Source organism: Pelobates fuscus, chromosome 5 (genome assembly GCF_036172605.1).
Source record: "Pelobates fuscus isolate aPelFus1 chromosome 5, aPelFus1.pri, whole genome shotgun sequence".
NCBI classification, from domain to species: Eukaryota; Metazoa; Chordata; class Amphibia; order Anura; family Pelobatidae; genus Pelobates; species Pelobates fuscus.
The window spans coordinates 1,286,494-1,313,162 of NC_086321.1; the positions used below are offsets into that span (position 1 = coordinate 1,286,494).

Below are 26,669 nucleotides of genomic sequence, written 5' to 3' on the forward strand. Positions count from 1 at the left end.
GTTTGGGATTTCAGGTGGGTAGTGATGGGTTCTGCAGGAAACGCCCAGTGGGCTTTGATGGTCATGTACCAATGCCGACAGGGGAGATTCTTTCATCTACCCTGCCGACCCATGCCCCCCTCCCTGGTAAAAGCTATGAAGAAGGGAGGGGAGACATTAAGATAGATCTTTCACTTCTCACCCACCTACACACAGTATAGACCCTATGCACCCGTCACACACTACACCGCCCCCCTCTGACACACACACAGAACCTCTGACACACACACAGCATCCTTCACACACACACAAAGCATCCTTCACACACACATACACAGCACCCTTCTCACACACAACGCTCTTCTCGCACACTGCACCCTTCACACACGCGCACTGCACCCTTCACACACGAGCACTGCACCCTTCACACACGCGCACTGCGCCCCTCGCGCGCACTGCGCCCCTCGCGCGCACACACTGCGCCCCTCGCGCGCACACACTGCGCCCCTCGCGCGCACACACTGCGCCCCTCACGCGCACACACTGCGCCCCTCACGCGCACACACTGCGCCCCTCACGCGCACACACTGCGCCCCTCACGCGCACACACTGCGCCCCTCACATAAACACAGCACACCTCACAGACACACATAGAAAAAAAAAGTAGAATATAAAATAGAAAAAAAGGGAAAAAATTATAAATGTAAGCACATATTTGAAAATGAAAAAACAAACAAAACTAAATTGTGCTATTAAATTACTGCGGCACTGGTGTGTGGTAAGGACATTTTACCATAAACAAAGATACAATAGTGGGCGGTAGCTTTTCAAATGTTGACTACCCCTGCTCTAGACTATCAAGATGTGTTAGATGCCAATGTTTTACCACCAATAGCTCTAATTCCAAAGTTTTTACAAAAGATTGATTGCTACAGATCAGCTGCAGAATTTCTGACGATCTTGCTGACGATAATAAAATTTGCAACAGGGTTGATGTTCCAGGAGGGATTAGCCAAATTGCAAATGATTTTGATAAATTTGAAAAATGGTCAGAGCTGTGGCAACTAACATTTAATGCGGATAAGTGCAATATAATGCATTTTGGGCGTAAAAACCCAAGGGCAGAGTAAAGAATATTTGATAGAGTCCTAACCTCAACATCTGAGGAAAGGGATTTAGGGGTGATTATTTCTGATGACTTAAAGGTAGGCAAACAATGTAATAGAGCAGCAGGAAATGCTAGCAGAATGCTTGGTTGTATAGGGAGAGGTATTAGCAGTAGAAAGAGGGAAGTGCTCATGCCATTGTACAGAACACTGGTGAGACCTCACTTGGAATATTGTACGCAGTACTGGAGACCGTATCTCCAGAAGGATATTGATACCTTAGAGAGAGTTCAGAGAAGGGCTACTAAACTGGTTCATAGATTGCAGGATAAAACTTACAAGGAAAGGTTAAAGGATCTTAACATGGATAGCTTGGTGGAAAGACGAGACAGGGGGGATATGATAGAAACATTTAAATACATAAAGGGAATCAACAAAGTAAAGGAGGAGACTTTATTTAAAAGAAGAAAAACTACCACAACAAGAAGACAGTCTTAAATAAGAGGGGCAAAGGTTTAAAAATAATTTCATGAAGTATTACTTTACAGAGAAGGTAGTGGATGCATGGAATCACCTTCCAGCTGAAGTGGTAGAGGTTAACACAGTGAGGGAGTTTACGCATGCGTGGGATAGGCATAAGGATATCCTAGACTTAAGATAAGGCCAGGGACTAACTAAAAGTGTTTCGAAAAAAGGGGAAGACTAGATGGGCCGAATGGTTCTTACCTGCCGTCCATGTTTCCCTAATCTGCTTTTTTGACTCGGTCAGATTTAGTGGTCAGCACTAGGATAAACTATTCCGTGTCTGAATCAAGCTCCCTACTTTCTGTAGCAATCTAGCAAACAGAAAAGGTCAACACTCTGGATGTGAGACTATACTCGCACTATATACTGAAGTTTCAGCAACCTCATCCTTATTCAGGGAAAACAGATAAAACTGTTGTAGTTCATTAGATAATCCACATTTTCCTGGGTTTACAAACAAGCAGACTTGTCACTTCCAGATAGTAACAGACTGAAAAAAAGACTTTTTACATATTTGTATTACTGCATGGTTCTCAATCCTCATTCAACCAGGGCAGAGACAGAATCAAGGGGGTAGGTGGATCAAGAGCACCTCTAGATCAATCTGGCACAATACCTCTGTCAGCAGGGCCGCCATCAGGGGGTGACAACCGTGACAGTTGTCACGGGCCCGGCGGCCCTGGGGGGCCCGGACTGCTCTGGCAGTCCTGGGCCCCACTTTCCCTCCCTGCACACATAGATAGCGAATATCGCTATCTATGTGTGCAGCCGCGGGCCCCCCAGCTTCCTGTTACCGCAGAGGGGGCCCAGGCAGCACACTTCCTGTTCTCCTCTTCTCCTCACGGCTAATAACTCTTGCGAGACCCGGTTGCCATGGCAACGCTCCGCGGGTCTCGCGAGAGTTATTGGAGGAGAGAAGAGGAGAAGCTGTGTGCTGCCTGGGCCCCCTCTGCGGTAACAGGAAGCCGGGGGGCCCCACCATGCCACCGGACCACCGGGGATGGAATCTCCCCCCTCCCTAGACACAGGTAAGCAGGGAGGGGGGAGAAACAATTGAGTTAATTAAATTAATTTTTTTTTAATAATGTTAAAATGCCCCCCCTCCCCCTCCTCATTGGACATTTACACACACACACTACATACACTGACACAACACACACACACACACACACACTACATACACTGACACAACACACACACACACACTATATACACTAACACAACACACACACTACATACACTGACACAACACACACACACACACACTACATACACTAACACAACACACAACACACACACACTACATACACTGACAAAACACACACACTGCATACACTGACACAACACACACACACTACATACACTGACACAACACACACACTGCATACACTAACACAACACACACTGCATACACTAACACAACACACACTGCATACACTAACACAACACACACTGCATACACTAACACAACACACACTGCATACACTAACACAACACACACTGCATACACTAACACAACACACACTGCATACACTAACACAACACACACTGCATACACTAACACAACACACACTGCATACACTAACACAACACACACTGCATACACTAACACAACACACACTGCATACACTAACACAACACACACTGCATACACTAACACAACACACACTGCATACACTAACACAACACACACTGCATACACTAACACAACACACACTGGATACACTAACACAGCACACTCTGGATACACTAACACAGCACACTCTGGATACACTAACACAGCACACTCTGGATACACTAACACAGCACACTCTGCATACACTGACACAACACACACTGCATACACTAACACACACAGTGCATACACTAATACAATACACACACTGCATTCACTAATACAACATGCACTCTGCATACACTACACACTAACACACTCACTGCATCCACTATACTGACACACACTCTGCATTCGCTACACATTACCACACTCTGCATTCACTACACTAACACACACTCTGCATTCACTACACTAACATACACTCTGCATCAACTGTACACACAGCATCCACTACACAAACATCCTGTATTCACAGTACACACACTACATCCACCACAAATTGAAACATTCTGCATTCACTATACACAGACACTGCGTCTAATACACACACTACATCAACTACAGACACTGCATCCACTAAACACATTTCATCTAGTGCATACAAATACTACATCCACTACACAAACACACTACATCCACTACTCAAACACACTCTGCGTTCACTATACACACTGCATCCGCTACACTAACATACTCTGCATTCACTGCACAAACAGTATCTAATATACACAAACACTACATCCATTACACACATTCTAATTCACTTCCACTATACACACCACATTCAGTCCTGCATCATTGTCAGCGGACTAGGTAGGGCGTGGGCGGGCCCGGGAGGGAGGGGTCGGGGGGGCCCAGACCTTGTGCTTTGTCAGGGGCCCCAAAATTTCTGATGGCAGCCCTGTCTGTCAGTATAGATAAAATGTTATATATTGTAATGGAGCTCCTGTACTCCAAACGATTCAGCTTCCCCTGCGCTTTCAGAAGGGTCCGATATGCTTCAGATCCTGTTGCAGAATCCCTGAGGAGGGAATTTGTCATTTTACCCAGTGAGGAGGTTCATCAAGTACTGTTGCCGTCTTTGAAGTGAAATTATAGCCCTTTGGTCTAGGTATTAGCCAAGACTTAATGTAGGGGTAAATCGGAATACTCTTTTTGAGTGCACACTACCTGTATTTATACTTCTCAGATGTGGATTATTCCTGCAGTGGGTAACCCATTCAAGCCAATACAATTCTACACGGTCTACTCCCTGGTGCTACTCAGTCTGTCCGTTTAATATTATTTAGTTCAGAGTTAATCAAATTTCCCCGTGCTGTTTCCTTCCTTCCCAGACAGGTCACCAGGTAATCAGAGCCCCAAAACTTCCTTTCCCAACATATCATCCCCCAGAAATTAGGGATTTGTGCTATCCACTTTCCAAAGAACGTCCGGATCTAAGATACCCAGCCCAAGCTACAATACTTTAAAGCTCCACCAAGTCACAGCTTTGCTCTGATCCAGTGCAGAGTCCCAAGTGGTTTCATGGTTGCTCCTAGTTTCATTGGAAGGAGAGTCCTTAGAATGGTAGCACCCCAAACCCCTGGGTATCCCCAGATGCCACTTCAGCGACCTCTCCAAAGAGCGGTTTGATTGTTGATTGGGGGACTAAGAGACATCCGGAGATTCCTTGGGTCACATTCTGATTCGTTGAAAAGTTCCATAGAGCTTCAGGATATCTCGTTTCAGGAGCTCGGTATTTGACTGGGTCCTAACGATACCAGAGTTCACCAAGCCCCAGCTGGAGGGAGAAAGGTGAACAAACCTCCGGATCTCCCACCCCTTCCTTTAACATGCACTGTGCACACATTGTTTAAACTCTGTCAGTACTAGAGGTAAAATGTTCCTTTTTCTGGCATACCGTGTGTAACGGCTACCCAGAGTATCCGAGGGTATATGCCGTTGGAGACGTCCTTTTCCCTTGATAGAAGCTGTGCTGCAGTATTCTCCAGATGTCACCTCAGCCAAACCAGTAGTGAAGGGGAAATAGAGCTCTTACAACAGCTAGTGATTAGCTGTGAAGCAGGTTCCCTACAAACACGAGACAAGGCTACGTATTGACGGTTAAGCAGATCTGGCCTTTTATGCAACTTTCCCCACAAGGTTACCACCCAGGTGGACCTTGTGTGGCACAGGGAAATACAGTTAACTGCTAATAAACATAGTCACGTAATCAAACACTCCCATTCAGTACATACAATTCCTCCCCTCTGCTTAGGAGATAATTGAGTTAATTACTGTATCAACTCAATTATCTCCAAACGAAAAAATAGCAATTTTTCCACATTTTCAGAAACACCCCAGAACTATATCCAAACCCCACAAAACACAAACATTCTGATAGTCCATAGTCAGGGGAACAACATATCAAAAAAAATCATAGGAATCGGTTCAGGAGATAGATGGAAATCTCTTTTGTGCATTAACAAAATGTCGAATAACAGTTCACATAATAGTTTGTTTGATGGTCGTGTGCCACTTCATTCGTATACAATTCCTACCAAATGCCGCCTTCTTCGGATGGATTATAACGAATCTAAGTGGTCCTTGAAGTCTCAGCGGTGTTCGGGAGATCGAGTGTCCAAAATTAGTTCCAGACACTCAACGACCAAGCACCGCTGGACGCATTTGACAAAACAAGATGGCCGCCGCCACGTGTTCGTGCATACGAATCGACGGCCACCCAGTGAACCACTTAGAGCGTTGCGGTTTGGCATGGAGTCAATTGGCGGCACACGACTGGCTTAGGTGGTCTAACGTTCGACAAACTGTTCGGTAAACGAACAAATTAGGCATAGTTTGTTCGTTTAAACATTCGTATGGAGTGTAGGTGCAGAATATTGTAGCAAAAGTGCAAACCAGTATTAATATTGTAATCCACGAATAGTGTATTCGTTACACCGTATAGGAACTCTGTATGTTTGTTTATGAATGTAGATTTGTGGTTTACTAATGAGTTTTACTGCCTCACAGATGCTCTCAATGCAGTGAGTGATGCCTGTCAGTATGTAGAAGATCTTTCCATGAGTCAAGAAAATAATCGCCAACTGCAGAGGGTACAGAAAATGCTTAAAGGTCGCCGCCTCTGCATCGTTGGTCCAGGTGAAATATTTTTATTTTATTTTTTAGGTTCCAAGATATTCTGCAGAGCTGTGCAAATGGTAGGGTTTATACGGTAAATAAATCTATAGATAGAAGCAGTACTCGCTCTGTTTATACCCTATATAAATGCATAGAAGCAGGGCTCGCTCTGTTTTTACACTATATAAATCCATAGATCGATAGAAGCAGGGCTCGCTCTGTTTATGCACTATATAAATGCATAGAAGCAAGGCTCGCTCTGTTTATACACTATATAAATCCATAGATAACATGGCTTGCTCTGTTTTTACACTATATAAATCCATAGATCGATAGAAGCAGGGCTCGCTCTGTTTATACACTATATAAATCCATAGAAGCAGGGCTCGCTCTGTTTTGACGCTTTGTAAATCCATAGATAGAAGCAGGACTCGCTCTGTTTATACACCATCTAAATCCATAGATGGGTAGAAGCAATGCTCGCTCTCTTTATACTCTATATAAATCCAAAGAAAGAAAGAAGCAGGGTGTGGTGGACCGCCTGTCACCCTGACTGGGTACCTTCGCCAATCGCGCTTCCTAGTGCTCACCGAGGAACAGTATAGCAATCCCCCCACACATGAGCCAAGACGTAATGCTGTGAAATAGTCTGTTTAATGGAAGCACAGTCACATAATTTATACATGTCACAAACGCGTCCTCTGAGATATAATTGTCAGGAACTGTACAAACTCAATTCTCTCCAAGGACAGAAAAGTATAACAATTTTTAAACACCCCAAAAGTTCCCCCATAATCCATCCAAAAGTCACATCCCTGGATAGCCCTGATCTGAGTGACCATCATATCAGATGATCGGTTCCGTAGTTTTTATTGCCGTGGCGGGGAAGTTTTGACCGGACTGCCACAAGGTCGAAACCCAAAATAGTTCCATTGAAATTGTGGCAAAGGCTGGTCTCCATTCTCGTGATTTTGTCCGAAAACCACAGAAGTTATATGAAATCTGTTGTAGAATGCTACCCTCGTTCGGTAGTTTTTAACTCATATAGTTTGTATAGGTGATTAGGAACTTGAACAGGCAGCAGGTCTATCTTCACCGGCGTTCACTGGATTGCCTGGCAAAAATCAGTTCCAGGCACTCGACGACCAAGTCCTGCGGCCTGCATTCGGGAGACAAGCCACCTAGTGGAGCATTCTATTGTTTCCTTTTCAGTTTTCATACTGGACACTTAACATTCCAATTTCTAATGAGGTTCTGGGGAGGTTTGGGGGGAAAGTAGGGCGGGGGTATGGGATGTGGTGTAAGGGGGTTCGAGTGTGCAGTGACAGGGGTTATGGAGTGTGCGGTGAGATGGGTGTTAGAATGTGCGGTGGGGGGGGGGGCAGATGGAGGTTAATTGAGCTGAAGAATGAGAAGTGAAATGAAAAAGAGGGATTGTGAGAGGTAAAATGACGGGGAACAGTGAAATGTAAAATGACCAGGTGGGGTTAACTGAATAGCAACATTAGAAGAATGGCGAAAGATATGGAATGAATTGAGGTGTAAGCATGTGAGGATTATAAATATGGTATTGTCTGCCTTTATGGTGGCCGCCTCTTCTCCCAGTGACAGAACCAGTATGGGGGTTTACTCTCTAGGGATGTGTCTGTATTTAGACTTTCTTGGCACAACCCATGTAACAGTTTTCCTATTTTACTCAGCATGTCGGTAAATGTGAGACACATAGTGACTAATCCTGTTTATTACAGGACGATGGTATGTAAGAGAAGGGTGGCTATCCCTAGTCCCTCAGAGTGGAGAGGAGGTCAAGCACAGAATGTTGTTCCTATTCTCTGATATTCTTGTTGTTTCATCACCCTGTCATCCTTTACATCCAACCTGTGCTCACAAGTTCCAGTGTCGAGCAATCTACCCCTTGAAAGAGTGCCGGGTGGAGCGAGTACTGGGACATACACAAAGCCAGGGGGGTCTTATCAGCGTGAGTTATGCCTTTACAATGTACATTTAGCAACATTGATTTCGTTTTTTGATATTTTGGTGTGGTACCCATGGTTGAACCCTTTGTGTGCAGTAGTTGTGCTAATTGCTTTGTGTCTGAGTGTTTGGTGCTCATTGTCTTAATGTGCTGTAACTGGCTGTTTGTTGTATTGATGTTACTGTGTCTGGCTGCTAAATGTCCTTGTGTTTGACTGTGGATGTATTGGTATGTTACTGTGTCTGGCTGCTAGATGTCCTTGTGTTTTACTGTGCATGTATTGGTTTGTTACTGAGTCTGGCTGCTAGATGTCCTTGTGTTTTATGGTGGATGTATTGGTTAAGGTGCACCGAAATGAAAATTCAGGGCCAAAACCGTAAATGATTCCCCTCTCTTCCCCCCCCCCCCCCCCCCCAATGATTTTAATAAAGTTTTTTTCCTCTAATGTTTTTTAATATTAGACTTTTTAATGAATTTAATCTATGTAACGGCCACCCAGGTAGTGAGAGGGGGTGTATGCCGTTTGAGACGTCCTTTTCCCCGGCGAGAGACTGTGCTGCAGTGTATTCTCGATGTCTCATCAGCTGGATCAGTGTAGAGGGAGAGTAGCAGAGCTCTTACAAGAGCTAGGGATTAGCTAGATGCAGGTTCCCTACAATAATACATCACATTCCCATAAAACTTATATTTTCAGAACGAGCATAATTAGGGAACAAACATATTCAAAAATCATACGAATCCGTTCAGGGGTTCGGGAGATAGATTTCTGCCCGGTGTGGCCGGTCCTTTTTCATATGTTTTAAAATACAGAACAGTCATTCTTTTTATTGTTCATGCCTTTAGTGGTTGTGTGCCTGGGTGGTCTTTAGTTCGTCAGTTTGTCCGGTGATACGAACGGATTAGCAGGGTTATTCGTTTTCCCATTCGTATGTTCAGCATAACTACAGTTGCAAATACAGTAGTTACAATGTTACAAGTCTGTTGGCCAGGCAATAACAGGGGATCTGTTACATGCAATAACAGGGGATCTGTTACATGCAATAACAGGGGATCTGTTACATGCAATAACAGGGGATCTGTTACAATCTAATATGAAAAACTTCCCTTCTTTTAATGGTCCCCCCTGCTTAATGGTCCTCTCCCCTCCCTCTTTATTAGTGTTCTTTACGCCCCTCCCTTGTCCCAGTGTTCTTTCCCCCTCCTTAGTGTTCTTTCGCCTGTCCCATAGTGTTCTTCCCCCCCTTCCCTGTCCCATCGTGTTCTTCCCCCCCTCCCCTGTCCCATCGTGTTCTTCCCCCCCTCCCCTGTCCCATCGTGTTCTTCCCCCCCTCCCCTGTCCCATCGTGTTCTTCCCCCCTCCCCTGTCCCATCGTGTTCTTCCCCCCCCCGTCCCATCGTGTTCTTCCCCCCCGTCCCATCGTGTTCTTCCCCCCCGTCCCATCGTGTTCTTCCCCCCCCCCCGTCCCATCGTGTTCTTCCCCCCTCCCCTGTCCCATTGTGTTCTTCCCCCCTTCCCCCCGTCCCATTGTGTTCTTCCCCCCGTCCCATTGTGTTCTTCCCCCCCCGTCCCATTGTGTTCTTCCACCCCCCGTCCCATTGTGTTCTTCCACCCCCCGTCCCATTGTGTTCTTCCACCCCCTGTCCCATTGTGTTCTTCCACCCCCGTCCCATTGTGTTCTTCCACCCCCCGTCCCATCGTGTTCTTCCACCCCCCGTCCCATCGCGTTGTTCCACCCCCCGTCCCATCGCGTTGTTCCACCCCCCGTCCCATCGTGTTGTTCCACCCCCCGTCCCATCGTGTTGTTCCACCCCCCGTCCCATCGTGTTGTTCCACCCCCCGTCCCATCGTGTTGTTCCACCCCCCTTCCCATCGTGTTGTTCCACCCCCCTTCCCATCGTGTTGTTCCACCCCCCGTCCCATCGTGTTGTTCCACCCCCCGTCCCATCGTGTTGTTCCACCCCCCGTCCCATCGTGTTGTTCCACCCCCCGTCCCATCGTGTTCTTCCCCCCATCCCATCGTGTTCTTCCCCCCCATCCCATAGTGTTGTTCCACCCCCCGTCCCATAGTGTTGTTCCACCCCCCGTCCCATCGTGTTGTTCCACCCCCCGTCCCATCGTGTTGTTCCACCCCCCGTCCCATCGTGTTGTTCCACCCCCCGTCCCATCGTGTTGTTCCACCCCCCGTCCCATCGTGTTGTTCCACCCCCCGTCCCATCGTGTTGTTCCACCCCCCGTCCCATCGTGTTGTTCCACCCCCCGTCCCATCGTGTTGTTCCACCCCCCGTCCCATCGTGTTGTTCCACCCCCCGTCCCATCGTGTTGTTCCACCCCCCGTCCCATCGTGTTCTTCCACCCCCCGTCCCATCGTGTTCTTCCACCCCCCGTCCCATCGTGTTCTTCCACCCCCCGTCCCATCGTGTTCTTCCACCCCCCGTCCCATCGTGTTCTTCCACCCCCCGTCCCATCGTGTTCTTCCACCCCCCGTCCCATCGTGTTCTTCCACCCCCCGTCCCATCGTGTTCTTCCCCCCCCTGTCCCATCGTGTTCTTCCACCCCCCGTCCCATCGTGTTCTTCCACCCCCCGTCCCATCGTGTTCTTCCACCCCCCGTCCCATCGTGTTCTTCCACCCCCCGTCCCATCGTGTTCTTCCACCCCCCGTCCCATCGTGTTCTTCCACCCCCCGTCCCATCGTGTTCTTCCACCCCCCGTCCCATCGTGTTCTTCCACCCCCCGTCCCATCGTGTTCTTCCACCCCCCGTCCCATCGTGTTCTTCCACCCCCCGTCCCATGGTGTTCTTCCACCCCCCGTCCCATGGTGTTCTTCCACCCCCCGTCCCATGGTGTTCTTCCACCCCCCGTCCCATGGTGTTCTTCCACCCCCCGTCCCATGGTGTTCTTCCACCCCCCGTCCCATGGTGTTCTTCCACCCCCCGTCCCATGGTGTTCTTTCCCCCCCCGTCCCATGGTGTTCTTTCCCCCCCCCGTCCCATGGTGTTCTTTCCCCCCCCCCGTCCCATCGTGTTCTTCCCCCCACCCCCGTCCCCTCGTGTTCTTCCACCCACCCCCGTCCCCTCGTGTTCTTCCACCCACCCCCGTCCCCTCGTGTTCTTTTCTTGTGTTTTACTGTGGATGTATTGGTATGTTAATATGCCTGGCTCCCAGATGTCCTTGTGTTTTACTGTGGATGTATTGGTATGTTACTGTGTCTGGCTGCTAGATGTCCTTGTTTTTACTGTAGATGTATTATGTCACTGTGTCTGGCTGCTAGATGTCCTTGTTTTTACTGTAGATGTATTATGTCACTGTGTCTGGCTGCTAGATGTCCTTGTTTTTACTGTAGATGTATTATGTCACTGTGTCTGGCTGCTAGATGTCCTTGTTTTTACTGTAGATGTATTATGTCACTGTGTCTGGCTGCTAGATGTCCTTGTTTTTACTGTAGATGTATTATGTCACTGTGTCTGGCTGCTAGATGTCCTTGTTTTTACTGTAGATGTATTATGTCACTGTGTCTGGCTGCTAGATGTCCTTGTTTTTACTGTGAATGCATTGGTATATTACTGTGTCTGGCTGTGGATGTGTTGGGATATTGTATGTGTGAGTGTAACTGTGTCTGACTACCTAATCTGTTCTTACCATGTGTATCTCTGATTTTTAGCTCTCATTTGAGAAGGAGAAAGTTATGCTGATGTCCTCAAATCAGGATGATATCAATGACTGGTATGATCGTCTGGTTACAGCAGTAAGGTTAGTGTGAGACTGGATTATTTAGTTCTAAATGAACCATTAAGATATTCTCTGTTAAAATGGAGCTGACAATACTGACATTACTTGTGCCTTGTAAAAGTAAAGGAAAATAATACTGATGGCTATATCACCGTAAACATGAGAAGGATACAGCAAACCAGAAGATATGAGTATGACGCCAAATAAGGAATGTAAGCTGAACAGAAATTTTTTTTAATAAAATAAATATACAAACTTTATCAAAACATAACAACTGGCAATCAAGATTTCCTCATAACTCACTGTATAGAGAGTGCGACTAAGATAGCTCTGATTGGTATTTTACAGGCCTTAACGCCAGATTTAGAATAGTGAGGAGCATGTATTGAACCTTTGAACATTTTACTGAAGCACAGTGTTTGTCAAAACATAACATAAACAATGTGTTTAACCCTAACCCTTTAATATCAAAAAAGAATAAAAACCCATTCAGTTACAATTCACTGTAACTCATGTCATCGGTTTAACTGTGTAATTCTTTGGACGTAGACCACTTTGAAGCACATTGGAGAGCGGGTGACATGGACAGCAGATTGACACGAAAAGAGACCTACTAGATTCATATTTTCGGTACTTTGGAATGCGTCTCAACGCATTCCTTTAACTATATATGTAACGGACCGTTTTGCTCACCAGAGGTTAAAAACCGTTTAGGCGATATTCCCCTTTCCAGATACACCGACAGCTACTGTAAGCACCAATCTCCCGAACTGAAAATACATGAACACTGGAAATATCCGAACAGGAAAACCATACGAAAGGGTTACACTCCTGGCAGTCGGCATACAATCCAATTTCCCCAATAACGAGACGACACTTCATTTTGAGGGTCAAGCATAATCTCAGTGTACTGGCACATACAGTCTCTTTTATTCCCAATCCACAAACATAGTACAGCCCACAGGGTTTTACAGAACAACCAATCAATCCGTACAATACACACAGACAGTCCCACACAAAATCCTCCCCTCTGCCTGTGATATGATTACTGAACACAATGGGTAATATCATTATCCCAGGCAGAGGAATACAGTTTTTACACAATATTAATAACTTCTAAAATATACATGCCACGAACATAAAGCATACATTTTCATAATCAATCCATTCAGGGGAACAACATATTAAAAAATGGCACGAATCAGACCAGGGGTTCAAAAGTCAGCAAAAGTATTTTTAAAACCCACTGCCAGCATGGCTTTCCGGCCCAAACCAGTTTCACAAGAGTCTGGCAGTGTCCCTGGGACAACACCCTGCTGGAGAACAATGGATCCGGGGGAGGGGAAGAGGAAGTGTCCAAAAAGTTTCAGTATTTCCCTTCACTGTTGTTAAAAGGCCAGCACAGTACAATAAAGTACAATATGTCCCATCTTCCCGGGACCATAATCACTGGGCAGGAGGCGAGCAAGCAGTCCCCTCCAGGAAACTGGGGCAGACTCTGGTGCAGGGTCCAGTCCGCTACAGTAAGATTTTGTTTTTTTGGAGGGAGGGGTACAGAAGAGAAATGGGGAATCGACTTTTGTCATACAATTTTCAGCATATGAACATGAGATAGTTAGTTAGTTATTTCAGTCTATCGTTTTGTACAGTTTTCATCCTTTTTTAGCCTTAGTGTCTTCGTTTATTTTTGCATTTCAATACATTTCTATGTTTTTTCTTCGTTCTATGGGTTGGGGTAGGGTACAGAAAAAAGGAGGGGGGTGGGGGTGCCCTTTTATTGTACATTTTTGCAGTTGTGCTTTCGAGTTCTCTCTTTGTTCTTGTATCATGTTCGTTATGTATCTTTTGGGTATGGTCTTGGGTAGTCCGGGGGGTCGGTTCTGGGTTTGTGCCACTTCTGCACAGGGTTCTGGGGTGGGTATTTGTACGTGCTGTCTTGGTTTGTCGTCTTATGGCGTATTAGTCTGTGTTGTATGTTTTCTTTCCGTGGATATATTGTTGCCTGTGTGGTGGTTGTCTTGGTTGGTGTGTGGTTATTGTCTTGTGTGTTTGCTCATGCTCCTGTTATTGTGTGGTGAAGTTCGTGTGTTCAATTCCTTTGTTATTGTGGTCAGGGTTTTTGTGTGGTGTGGTTTGTGGGATGAGGGTGTTGTCACCATTTTTGGTGTTGGTTGGTAGTTAATTGTTCTTTGGGTGGCCCACCTGGTCCTCTAACTTGAATTTGTTTTTCCCCTGACTTTGTTGCGGTGCGTATGAACTGGGGTGTCTTCTTTTCAGTATTCCAAGGTTTGCGGTTTTCCCCTGTTCGTGTCGGGCTTTCTGTGGGTGATGCTGATACTTTTGTGGTGGTGGTTCAGGTTTTATTTCGGTGGTTGTGTTGCTGGGTGGGGTATTCGTGTAAGGTGTGGTTTGAGATCGAGGGGTAGGATGGGTTTGAGTGTCTTGGGATAGGAGAGAGGGATTGGGGAGGCTAGGTCAGTGTGGTGTTCGTGGTTGTTGTTTCTGTGGTGCGTTTTTGTGTGGTGTTGTTTTGGTGATGTTTTAGGTTAGTAGCGGGAATTCATAGAACCATGGATCCCAGATTTTGTGAAAGTGTTTGGTCGTGTCATGGACCATTGCGGACATTTCATCCATTTTAATGGTGTCTGTTATTTTACGTTTTACTGTGTCTATTGTCGGTGTGGAGGTCTTGCTGATTTGGGTAGCCATATGTACAAGGAGGGGAAGTCTCTGCCGAAAATATCGTGTTCGAGGTCTACCCATCGTTTTACACCATATGGGGCGTGCCAATTTTGAGCTTGTGTTAGTTGCGCTGCCTGGTAGTAGTGGGTGAGGTGTGGTAGGCCTAGGCCCCTGCTCTGTTGGGTACATATAAGGTTTGTCTTTTTATTCTGGCGCGTCTGTTGGCCCAGATAAATTTATCAATTTTGGTTTGTGTTTTGGGGTCTATGTGTATGGCGAGGGCTTCCGTTTTGTCGATATTGAGTTTGTATCCCAAAACTTTGGCATATGTTTCTAGGGCTAGTAGGAGTGGCGGCAGGGATGTTGCTGGCACCCCGACTGATTACCTCATAGCGCTTCCTGAGGACTCCAAGCACTGCAGCAGACACCACAACCACCGAACCGGAGAAGCATACGAATGCTCTCAAGCATATGGATGCTGTAAACAGCTGAACAGGAAAAGCATTCAATCAGCTTACACTCCTGGCAATCAGCATACAATCCAATTCCCCCAATAACGAGACGGCACTTCGTTTTGAGGTCAAAGCAGAACTGACTGTACTGGCACATACAGCCTCTTTTATTCACAATCTACACACATAGTACTGCCCACAGGGTTTTACAAAACAACCAATAACACACGTACATTACAGAAAACACTCCCAGCAATTATACACAAAATCCTCCCCTCTGCCTGTGATATAATTATGGTACACAATGGGGTAACATAATTATCACAAGCAGAGAAATACAGTTTTATAAAACATGTCACAGTGACCCCAAAACATGCAATAACCCGATAAAAATATATATATCCTCGGAACCGGGGGATCTGGGTAAACCACATATCCAAAATTCACCCAGATCCGTTCAGTAGTTTGGAAGATACAGTTTAATGCAGATTCCGCAGAACATATACAGGCTATATGAAAAATAATTACTGTATAATGTGTCCCCTGTTGTATAGTTTAAAACTACTGCACGATGTCTTTGTGCACCAAATACCGGCGAGATGGCACCGTGTAGAAAAGTCAAAACAGTATCTGTGAGTTAAAATGGCCGCCATCCATTGTTCTCATCATGTGCTTCATCCATTGTTCTCACCGTGTGCTTCTGATACTTGAAATGGTGGCTACCCAGTAACTCCACAGTATGTCCCCAGATGGTTCTTAAAGTAGCCAGTAGCAGCATAATAAAATACAATATGCCCAAATACTGTATTTAAAGGGCCAAATCTCCCAGGGGCCATAGTCAGCAGGCAGGAGGCGGGCAAACAGGCTTCTCCAATGCCCAGTAGCGAGGTTGGTTTCGCCACAGAGAGGTTCCCCCACTGGAACCTGGAACCTTGTCGTAGGTCCAGGGTGGATAGGAGACGGCGAGACCCCAACCCAACAGCGGCGGTTCGTGGGGTCTGCAGTACTTATGGTGTCTGCGGTGCTGATGGTCCTTGGTGAGCGCTAGGAGCATGCTTTCTACGGTTCAACCCTCAGCTAGCCTGGGGCAACCGTAACAGGAGCAATGCCCAATGGACCATTAAAAGGACTGGGGGACTAGCCTTATATAAACATGGTCTTGGGAGGGGGTAGATATGCTGCGATTTCTCTTAGCTGACTGATTATATCAAAATAAATCGGAAAGTTTACAGTACAAAAGTGAACAGTGGTTCAGATTCTGTTATTGGGAAGATCATCTAATATCCAGTAGCCGTGACATTTGGTGGCAGTGGAGGGATTTCTTGTACGATAGAGATCCAAACCACCACTGTGATTTACCTTCATTATGAAGTTTGTAGAAGGGTGCAGCCGGAGCCATTGATGGAACCAACATAGCTATAGAATTTGCTGGCCTTGAGGGAATGATGTTCTGATCTTTTGTCAACGACGCAAACCAAAGCTTGTTGCACTGCTGGTTACATGGATGGTGAGCGCTGGGGACTTGGCAGTTAATTCAGCAACTTGCCAGAAGGGCAAAGAGACCACTCTTTAATGTGCATGTACCTGGTTAGTGGTTAAAGGACCGGTTTAGCAATAAATGTTCCCAGGCAAATGTAAGGTTCTGTTACACTGCTCCCCTTTTGTGGAACACTCCGGCAGACCCGGATTGATCCTTTTCGGGTCAACTTAGGGCTGTCCGGCCGGCTGTCAGGGTAGGAGTTCTGTTTGCCTGGACAGTCCATCCGCGTTCCCATTAAACTTGCCATGGCGATATTGTATGGAAACATTGTATGGTTGTAGCGCTAAGCTCCACCTCAGCAAGCGTCCATTATCTCCAGCCACCCTGTTTAACCATACCAGGGGATTATGATCTGTAATAAGGGTAAATTCCTGGCCATACAGATATGGTGTAAGTTTCTTTAACCCCTTAAGGACCAAACTTCTGTAATAAAAGGGAATCATGACATGTCACACATGTCATGTGTCCTTAAGGGGTTAAAGCCCAGACCAGGGCCAAACACTCCTTCTCCACTGCCGCGTAGCTCACTTCCCTGGGTAACAATTTTCTACTCAGGTACGCGACAGGGTTTTCCCCCTCCATCTTCCCCGATCTGGCTTAGAACTGCCCCCAGTCCGTACATGGACGCATCTGTATGGACGACAAATCTTTTGTTAGGGACGGGGGCACATAAAACAGGTGCGTTGATCAGAGCTTTCTTTAAGGCTTGAAAGGCTGTTTCACAGGCGGGAGACCACAGGACTATTCTAGGCAGGTTCTTTTTAGTCAGGTCTGTCAGGGGTTTAGCGATGGCGCTGTAGTCAGGGACAAATTTCCTGTAGTACCCGGCTGTCCCTAAGAACGAAAATACTTGAGTCTTGGTGTGGGCCAGTTGGCCACAGCCGCAACTTTAGCTGGTTCTGGTCACTGTTTCCCACACCCTACACTGTGTACCAAGTACTGTACTTTGGCTATACCGAAGTGACACTTTTCTGGCTTCAGCGTTAGGCCTGCAGCCCGAATCTGATCCAGTACGGCCTCTACATGTCTCAAGTGTTCTCCCCAAGTTTCGCTATAGATCGCAATGTCATCCAGGTACGCGCAAGCGAAGTCCTGGAAGCCATCAAGGAGTCTATCCACCAAGGGCTGAAATGTAGCTGGGGCGTTCTTCATCCCGAATGGCATGACCTTAAATTGGTACAGGCCAAACGGGGTGACGAACGCCGACTTGGGGATAGCTTCCTTGGCCAGGGGAATCTGCCAGTATCCCTTGCACAGATCAATGGTGGTCAGATATCGCCCCCTGGCAATGCGATCTAATAGTTTGTCTACTCTGGGCATTGGGTAGGCATCCGTCACTGTACGGTAGTTGAGGCGTCTATAGTCCACACAGAACCTGGTAGTTCCGTCCTTTTTGGGCACTAGTACCACGGGCAAGGCCCAGGGGCTGTCGGATGGCTCTATGACTCAACATCTCCAGGATTTCCTTTTTCATTTCCTCCTTCACTGCCTCAGGGATTCTGTAGGGGGTCTGTCTAAGAGGGGTTTGTCCTTGGGTTTCTACGTAGTGTGTCCTGGTTCTTGGGAAAACGTTAATCCCTTTTCAGTTAATAACTGTCTGAGCTGACCCTTTTCTGCTGGGTTTAACCCCTTAAGGACCAAACTTCTGGAATAAAAGGGAATCATGACATGTCACACATGTCATGTGTCCTTAAGGGGTTAAGCGCTCCCCTAGTTGCACCGTACTAAGCAAGCTATTGGGTTCTGTGCGTGCTAACAGATCTGGGATAGGTAGGCTATCGGGGTCCTCATTAGCAGGAATACATATGGCTGCAATATCCTCTGGCCTCTCTTGGTATTCTTTCAACAGATTAACATGGAAGGATTTCTGAATCCTTTCATCCTTTCATCCTTGCTGCTGGCAATCACATAAGTAGTGTCGCAGACTTGCGCTACTACTTTGTAAGGGCCCTGCCAGGCGGTCTGGAGTTTATTCCCTTTAACGGGTCTAAGTACCAGAACCTTCTGTCCCACCTGGAATGTTCTTTGCCGGGCGCCCCGATCGTACCAACGTTTCTGTCGACCCTGGGTCGCATGGAGATGGTCCCGTGCCATCCGAGCTAAATTCTCCATGTGGTCCCGCATCTCCAGAACATATGGCACAATGGGGACCCCCTCGTGTTCCATCTCTTCTTCCCAGTGCTCCTGGATGAGGTCGAGAGGGCCTCAAACTCTCCTTCTATAGAGCAGTTCGAACGGAGAGAACTCAGTGGATTTCTGCGGCACCTCTCGATATGCAAACAAGAGGTGCGGTAAGAATCGCTCCCAGTCTCTGTATTCCGCTGTAAAGGTCCGCTGTAACTGCTTCAGGGTACCATTAAAGCGTTCACAGAGACCGTTAGTCTGGGGGTGGTATGGTGAGTTGAGGAGGGTTTTAATGCCGCAAACCTTCCATAACTGTTGGGTTAGGTCAGCGGTAAACTGGGTCCCTCTGTCGGATAAGATTTCCTGAGGGAATCCTACTCTGGTGAATATCCCGACTAGAGCACTGGCGACAGTGTCCGCCTGGATATTCGTCAGAGCGACGGGTAGCTGGTTGCGTAGTCCACCACGGTAAGAATATATTTCTTACCGGAGGGACTGGGGTTAGGTAAGGGTCCTATCAAGTCGACTGCCACCCTGCTAAATGGTTCCTTGATTACGGGCATAGGTGACAGTCGAGCCTTAGGATGATCCCATCTCTTCCCTACTCGTTGGCAGACGTCACACGTACTGCAGTAGCGCCGCACATCCTTCGAGATCCCCGGACAAAAAAAGGTCTGGGTGATCCTGTAGGTGGTGCGGTTACCCCCTAAATGCCCTGCTATGGGAATATCATGGCCAATTCGGAGAAGTTCCAATTGGTACTTTCTGGGTACCACTAATTGGCGCTTCTGCGAAGGGACACAGCCTCTCTTCCTACCTTCGGTCAATCTGTACAACCTGTCGTTATCCCATACAAAACGTTCCCGCTCATCCCCCCCACTGTCAGCTAGTTCACGGTACTTTTGGAGGGTTGGGTCCTCTCTGGTTTCCCTCCCAAACTCCTCTGGGGTATCCCAAGCTAGAGGTCTTTCTACTGTAGTGGGTCTAAGGGGCGGTTCTTTGCTTAGCTGGGTCTCCCGTCCTGTTGTAGGATCGTCTGCGATACGGGTCTGTGAACGGGTGGTCACAGGGCAAACAGCAGCAGTTGTGGGTAAGTAGGCTGAAGGCAGGGGGCCAGTATCGTTGCCCAACACCACTTCAGCAGGCAGGTTGTCCATGATGCCCACAGTAGTTTTCCCTGACCCGACCCCCTAGTCCAGGTGTACCCGGGCCGTGGGTAAACAAAACACAGCCCCCCCTGCTACATGTACAGCAACTGTGCGATTCGACAGATGCTCTGGTTTCACCAAATGCATTTGCATCAGTGTGATGGTAGCCCCAATGTCTCTCAAGCCTTGAGCTACCTGTCCATTTACGCGTACCTCCTGACGATGATGCTGACGGTTATCTGTGGCTTGTATCGGGTCCGCCTCATATAAGATTCCCAGGCATTCCTCTGGGCCCATCTCAGTCTCCAGGCAGTGGGCAGCAGAGGTACGAGGTGTGTGGTTCTCTGAGTTAGAGGAAGTGCGCCTCCAATTGTTAGCTGCTGATCCCAAAGGGCAGTAACGGGCAATATGTCCAGTGTTGCTGCACCGATGGCGAGTCGTTCTAGACAAGTCCCGTGGGTAGTTGTTAGACCCCTGAGGGCAAGGTGGCCCTGGGGGTACGGGAGCGCGGAACGCGGAACGCCGGGCGAGGGGTGATGGCTAAGGGCCGAGGTTCCACTTTGTTAGCTGGTCATGTGGTACCCTGGCTCACTTTCCTAGTTTCTGCGTATTCATCTGCCAGCCGAGCCGCTTCGTTGAGGTTGTTGGGGCGCCGGTCTCTTACCCAGTCCTGTAAGTTGGCAGATAAATCTTGGAAAAAATGTTCTAGTAGAAATAACTGCAGCACTTCTTCCCCGGTGTTTGCGTTGCACCCTCTTACCCAGTGTGATGCCACTCTTTGTATCCTGTTAGCCCATTCCATGTGTGACTGTTATTTCTTCCATCAGATTGGGCACATTGCAGCTAACTGTTACCGGTATCAATAACACCTCCCCAAGCAGGTCCATTGCCTTGACTGCCAAATGACTACAGAGTCCCTTTCTCTGCTACTTATTCAGAATTAGTACAGAACAAGCATATGGACTGGTTACTTTACTTTACAGCAGGCCCACCAGGATAATAAATGGCAGCTCTGCAAGGATGCAAAAGTTACTGTGTGTACTGTGCAAGGTTTCAGACCCTGGGGATACCCTCACCCTTGTAAAGCCCCACTGTATGCCCCACAATGCCCTCTTAGGTAAAAGAACAACTGGGCAGGTGGACAGCAACATATGTTGGCCAAAGTACGCTTGGATTGGGGCACCGGTCATGGCTACTATGAAGTTGAGATAATGGACCAGATTCCAGCCGAGGTACCATTAGGAAATGACCTTGGGACACTGTCCACTCAGTACCTACCTGGATAACTCGCAACCAGACTAGACAACTTTAAGTTGGTGGCACCGGTCCATCAGACAACAAACATCCAGTTCAAGTAGTCCCATCTTTGCCAATAGGTTTTGCACTTTAGATATTCAGAGCTGTAAGCTGTGGCTTGGTGCCCTCTGAAACGGACGCTCTTGTGACAAACTGCCGTTTGCCACTGGCCTTCTATGTGCCAAACTGCTCTGCTCCCCTGGCTTATGGAGAAGCCTGCTTGCCAGCCTCTTGCCTCATGACTATGGCTCTGGGCTGTATGGACCTTTAAAACCATTACTTGGTCTTATGGACTTTTATTTGGACTAGTGCTGGCCCTTTAAAAACAGTGTATGGACATATTGAAACTTTTGGGACACTTTTTCTGACCCTTTGAATCCATGGGAAGGTGTGCCTCCTCCCCTTCCCCTGTCCCATTGTTCTCCAGCAGGGCGTTGTCCCAGGGACACTGCCAGACCAGTTGGAACTGGCTGCTTTGTCACTCCTCGGTCAAAATATGACTTCCACCTATCTCCTGAACCACTTAACCGATTCAAGTGAATTTTGGATATGTTTGTCTCCAAATTATGCTGGTTTATTGATATTGCATGTAAACTCACAAAGTTACAAAAATGGCATAAAATTATGTTTTTTAGCTTGGTGATAATTGAGTTGATACAGTACTTAACTCTATTATCTCCCAATCAGAGGGGAGGATTCTCATTGTAAAAAGTGGGTGTGCTTATCCATGTGCCTTTATTTTATTGTTTGCTAAATTTACAGTTCCAGTGCCCCACAAGGTCCATGTGGGTGGTAACCTTGCTGGGAAAGTTGTATATAAGCAGGAATAAACGCTCATTGGAGTCAGTTCTTCTTCACCCTCAATCTAGAGTCCTGTCTCTTATTGGGGGTAATCAGCTATATCACTACAAGCTATATAGCTATGATCTGCTGTTTTAGATCAAAGAAAACTTTGATTATTTGTCTATCTACACCTTCCAAATTGATTAATGCGTGCACATGTCTTCTGGAAGTAAATCACACCGGACACATTGCAGGTTTGAAAGAACTTCAGAGTGGCCTTTATTGCAGGGGGTGCAATTCCCTTTTAAAGCAGAAAAACGTCATGTACAGAGTCACAGTTAACATACAGTATACATTCATCAATTGGTTAACAGTCTAAGGGGTCTTGTCTAAACCCACCCTACTGGGCGTGACCCCAGCATCATCACATGACATTTCTTTGTATCCCAGCCCCATTCCAGCTCCATTTTACTACACGTGGCATGTTTCTATAGAGCTTTTAGTTGCACAAAGGAAGTGGGGGAGGAGTTAGTAAAGGAAGCTGTTACACGAGGCTTGCTCAGATGGGATGGGGGGAAGGGAAGCCTGATGTTACTGAGCACACATGTGTAAGACATTATGACCCTCTTACAAGGATATTCTTTTAGGGAATGTGTGACAAAATAAGATTTAAACACAAGTGCACAATAGTAAAAAAGACATTTTTGTATTTTGTCCATAACACTGCATGTTCACTTGGATAATCACTTCTAAGCTATTTTAAGAGCTTATTCCTGTGTCCCTCTCTTGGAGGAGGTTCACCCACTGGAGTCTGGAGCCTTGTCGTAGGTCCAGGGTGGGTAGGAGATGGTGAGACCCCCAACCAAGCTACGGCGGTTCGTGGGGTCTGCGGTGGTTGTGGTGTCTGGCGGAGCGCTTGGAGCCCTCTGGAAGCGCTAGGAGCATCCAGTAACAGAGGTACCCAGTCGGGGTGCCAGGCGGTCCGTTACAAGTGGTGGCAGCGGTGGGATGGCGTCCTAGTGCGAGGAGAAGCAGCTCAGAGACACCGGTAACTCTACGGATTTACAATAGAGGGATAGAGCTAGCTATCGTGCAGCGTCCCTATCTGCAGCAATATGGATGAGGAGTTTTACTGGAGGTTGCAGGAGCTCCTGACCCTGCAGGAGGGGCCCATATCGGAGGAGGACATGATGTACTACCGAGAGGCCGCCAGAAAGCAACTTTGGGACGATGCCCTGGAGGATGTGCAGCGTCAGCGAGGCGAGAGGCGAGAGGCTCCCCACTGAAGAGCAGCGGATACAGTGGCAAGTGGCTCTATGAATGTCGGTCTTTCCTAGGAGAACCTGGACGAGTGGGTAACAGAGCTCAAGAGACTGGTATGGAAGGAGATTTGGCTGGAGGATGCCTACCAGGCCCTTTGGTAGTATACGGTGCAGCATACCCCCGGAATTGAGGGGGGCGAACTACTGGATGCCATGGATGAGGAGCCCGAAGGTGTTGTCCCAGGGACACTGATAGAACAGTTGGAACTGACTGCTTTGTCACTCCTCAAATATCAAAATATGACTTCCACCTATCTCCTGAACCACTAAACCGATTCAAGTGAATTTTGGATATGTTTGTCCCCAAATTATGCTGGTTATAAAAATAAAGGTGTTATTGATATTGCATGCAAACTCACAAAGTTAAAAAAATGGCATAAAAGTTAATTGAGTTGATACAGTAATTAACTCAATTATCTCCCAAGCAGAGGGGAGGATTCTCATTGTAAAAAGTGGGTGTGCTTATCCATGTGCCTTTATTTTATTGGTTGCTAAATTTACAGTTCCAGTGCCCCACAAGGTCCACGTGGGTGGTAACCTTACTGGGAAAGTTGTTTATAAGCAGTAATAAACGCTCATTGGAGTTAGTTCTTCTTCACCCTCAATCTAGAGTCCTGTGTCCTGCGGGAAAATTAGTCGGGTGCCCCTCGTTCGGGAGTTTGGTTTTACTGAACACCGCTTTCTTCGGATGGATAGGAACGATAATAGGAGGAACATAGGTGTAAGTCTCAGCGGTGTTCGGGCCGTTGAGTATCCGATAATAGTTCCAGACACTCAACGACCAAACACCGCTGGAAGCGTTCGTCAAAACAAAATGGCCGCTGTCTCATGTTCGCCACCCAGCCGACCACTTAGAACGTTCAAGTTTTAGTGAGGTCAAGTAGGTCAACTAACGGCACACGACTGTTCTGGGTGGTCCATGGATTCGGTACTTTGTTCGGTATACGAACCAAATGGGGCAATCTGTTCGGTTAGGTTTGTGTACCGATCTAGTCAATGCAAAATGATCATCTAGGAACAGAGGAATCTGTTACAAGTAGTGCTTGCTTGATCGCCTTAAAGGGACACTCCAGGCACCTAGACCACTTCTGCCCATTGGAGTGGTCTGGGTGCCAACTCCCACTACTCTTAACCCTGCAAGTGTAATTATTGCAGTTTTTAACTCCACTAGACAGCCACTAGAGGGCACTTCCTGATTCATAGCAATTATTTTCTTTGCTAGAGCGTCGCTGGACGTCCTCAAGCTGTGTGATGACCTCCAGCGTCGCTCAATTCCCCATAGGAAAGCATTGAAAATCTTTTTCAATGCTTTCCTATGGGGAGACCTAATGCGCATGTGCGGCAATGCCGCGCACGCGCATTAGGTTTCCTCAGCCGGCGGGCGGGATCACTCTCGCCCAACGGCTGACTTAATTACTGGGAGGAGCGACGCCGACCCGAAACCACCCCGAGGGACATCGGCGGGGTCTCGGGTAAGTGACCTGAAGGGGTTTTCACACCCCAGCTACCTGGGATGTGAGGTGGGAGGAAGAGGGTACCTGCAGTGCCAGGAAAACGGATTGTTTTCCTGGCACTCGAGTTTCCCTTTAACCGGGCACGCCCACCTTCTGTGCGTGTCACGTTGTTACGTCATCACGCACCGCAAGACCTGATATTATTTTTAAACCTTTTCCCCTCTAATTTAAGACTGTCCTCTTGTTGTGGTAGTTCTCCTTCTTTTAAATATAGTCTCCTCCTTTACTGTGTTGATTCCCTTTATGTATTTAAATGTTTCTATCATATCCCCCCTGTCTCATCTTTCCTACAAGCTGCACATGTTAAGTTTCTTTAACCTTTCCATGTAAGTTTTATCCTGCAATCCATTAACCAGTTTAGTAGCCCTTCTCTGAACTCTCTCTAAAGTATCAATATCCTTCTGAAGATACGGTCTCCAGAACTGCGTACAATACTCCAAGTAAGGTCTCACCAGTGTTCTGTACAGTGGAATGAGCACTTCCCTCTTTCTACTGCTAACACCTCTCCCTATACAACCAAGCATTCTGCTAGCATTTCCTGCTGCTCTATTACATTGTCTGCCTACCTTTAAGTCATCAGAAATAATCACCCCTAAATCCGTTTCCTCAGATGTTGAGGTTAGGACTCTATCAAATATTCTGTACTCTGCCCTTGGGTTTTTACGTCCAAGATGCATTATCTTGCACTTATCCACATTAATTGCCAGTTGCCACAACTCACCATTTTTCTAGTTTACCTAAATAATTTGCCATTTGGCTTGTCCCTCCTGGAACATCAACCCTGTTACATATCTTAGTATCATCAGCAAAAATACACACCTTACCATCAAGACCTTCTGCAATATCACTAATAAAAACATTAAAGAGAATGGGTCCAAGTACAGATCCCTGAGGTACCCCTTTGGTGACAAGCCCATGCTTCGAATATACTCCATTGACTACAACCCTCTGTTGCCTGTCACTCAGCCACTGCCTTACCCATTCAATAATATTGGAATCCAAACTTAAAGATTGCAGTTTATTGATAAGCCTTCTATGTGCAACAGTGTCAAAAGCCTTACTGAAATCTAGGTAAGCAATGTCTACTGCTCCACCCTGATCTATTATTTTAGTTACCCAATCAGAAAAATCCATAAGATTAGTTTGGCATGATCTCCTTGTAGTAAACCCATGTTGTCTCTGATCTTGAAATCCATGTGATTTTTAGATGTTCAACATTCTTATCCTTTAAAGGACCACTCTAGTGCCAGGAAAGCATACTCGTTTTCCTGGCACTAGAGTGCCCTGAGGGTGCCCCCACCCTTAGGGTCCCCCTCCCGCCCGGCTCTGGAAAGGGGAAAAGGTTACCTTTTTCCAGCGCTGGGCGGGGAGCTCTCCGCCTCCGTTCCGCCCCGTCGGCTGAATGCGCATGCGCGGCAAGAGCTGCGCGCACATTCAGCCAGTCGCATAGGAAAGCATTTACAATGCTTTCCTATGGACGCTTGCGTGCTCTCACTGTGATTTTCACAGTGAGAATCACGCAAGCGCCTCTAGCGGCTGTCAATGAGACAGCCACTAGAGGATTAGGGGGAAGGCTTAACCAATTGATAAACATAGCAGTTTCTCTGAAACTGCTATGTTTATAAAAAATTGTAGATTATGCTAGCTTTAGTGTACCTATAATCTTAATTTTATTAATGACAGGAGGCGAGTATTTGCTTAAGTCTCTCTTTACTAGAACTCCACAGCAGCACAGAAAAATAACCAATCAGAAAAAA

At 46.9% G+C, this 26,669-nt stretch overlaps 1 protein-coding gene across 2 annotated transcripts in view; it reads left to right on the forward strand.

The window, feature by feature from the left end:
• ARHGEF39 (Rho guanine nucleotide exchange factor 39) overlaps positions 1 to 26,669 on the forward strand; it is a 132,166-nt gene that overhangs the window by 71,281 nt on the left and 34,216 nt on the right. For both annotated transcript variants that reach the window (XR_010090860.1, XM_063453512.1), the window contains exons 7-9: positions 6,241 to 6,369; positions 8,097 to 8,326; positions 11,984 to 12,072. Coding sequence is in view for 1 of the 2 variants with exons in the window: in XM_063453512.1 (XP_063309582.1) it covers positions 6,241 to 6,369; positions 8,097 to 8,326; positions 11,984 to 12,072 (448 nt within the window). In the remaining variant the exon portion in view is untranslated. The remainder of the gene's footprint in view (positions 1 to 6,240; positions 6,370 to 8,096; positions 8,327 to 11,983; positions 12,073 to 26,669) is intronic.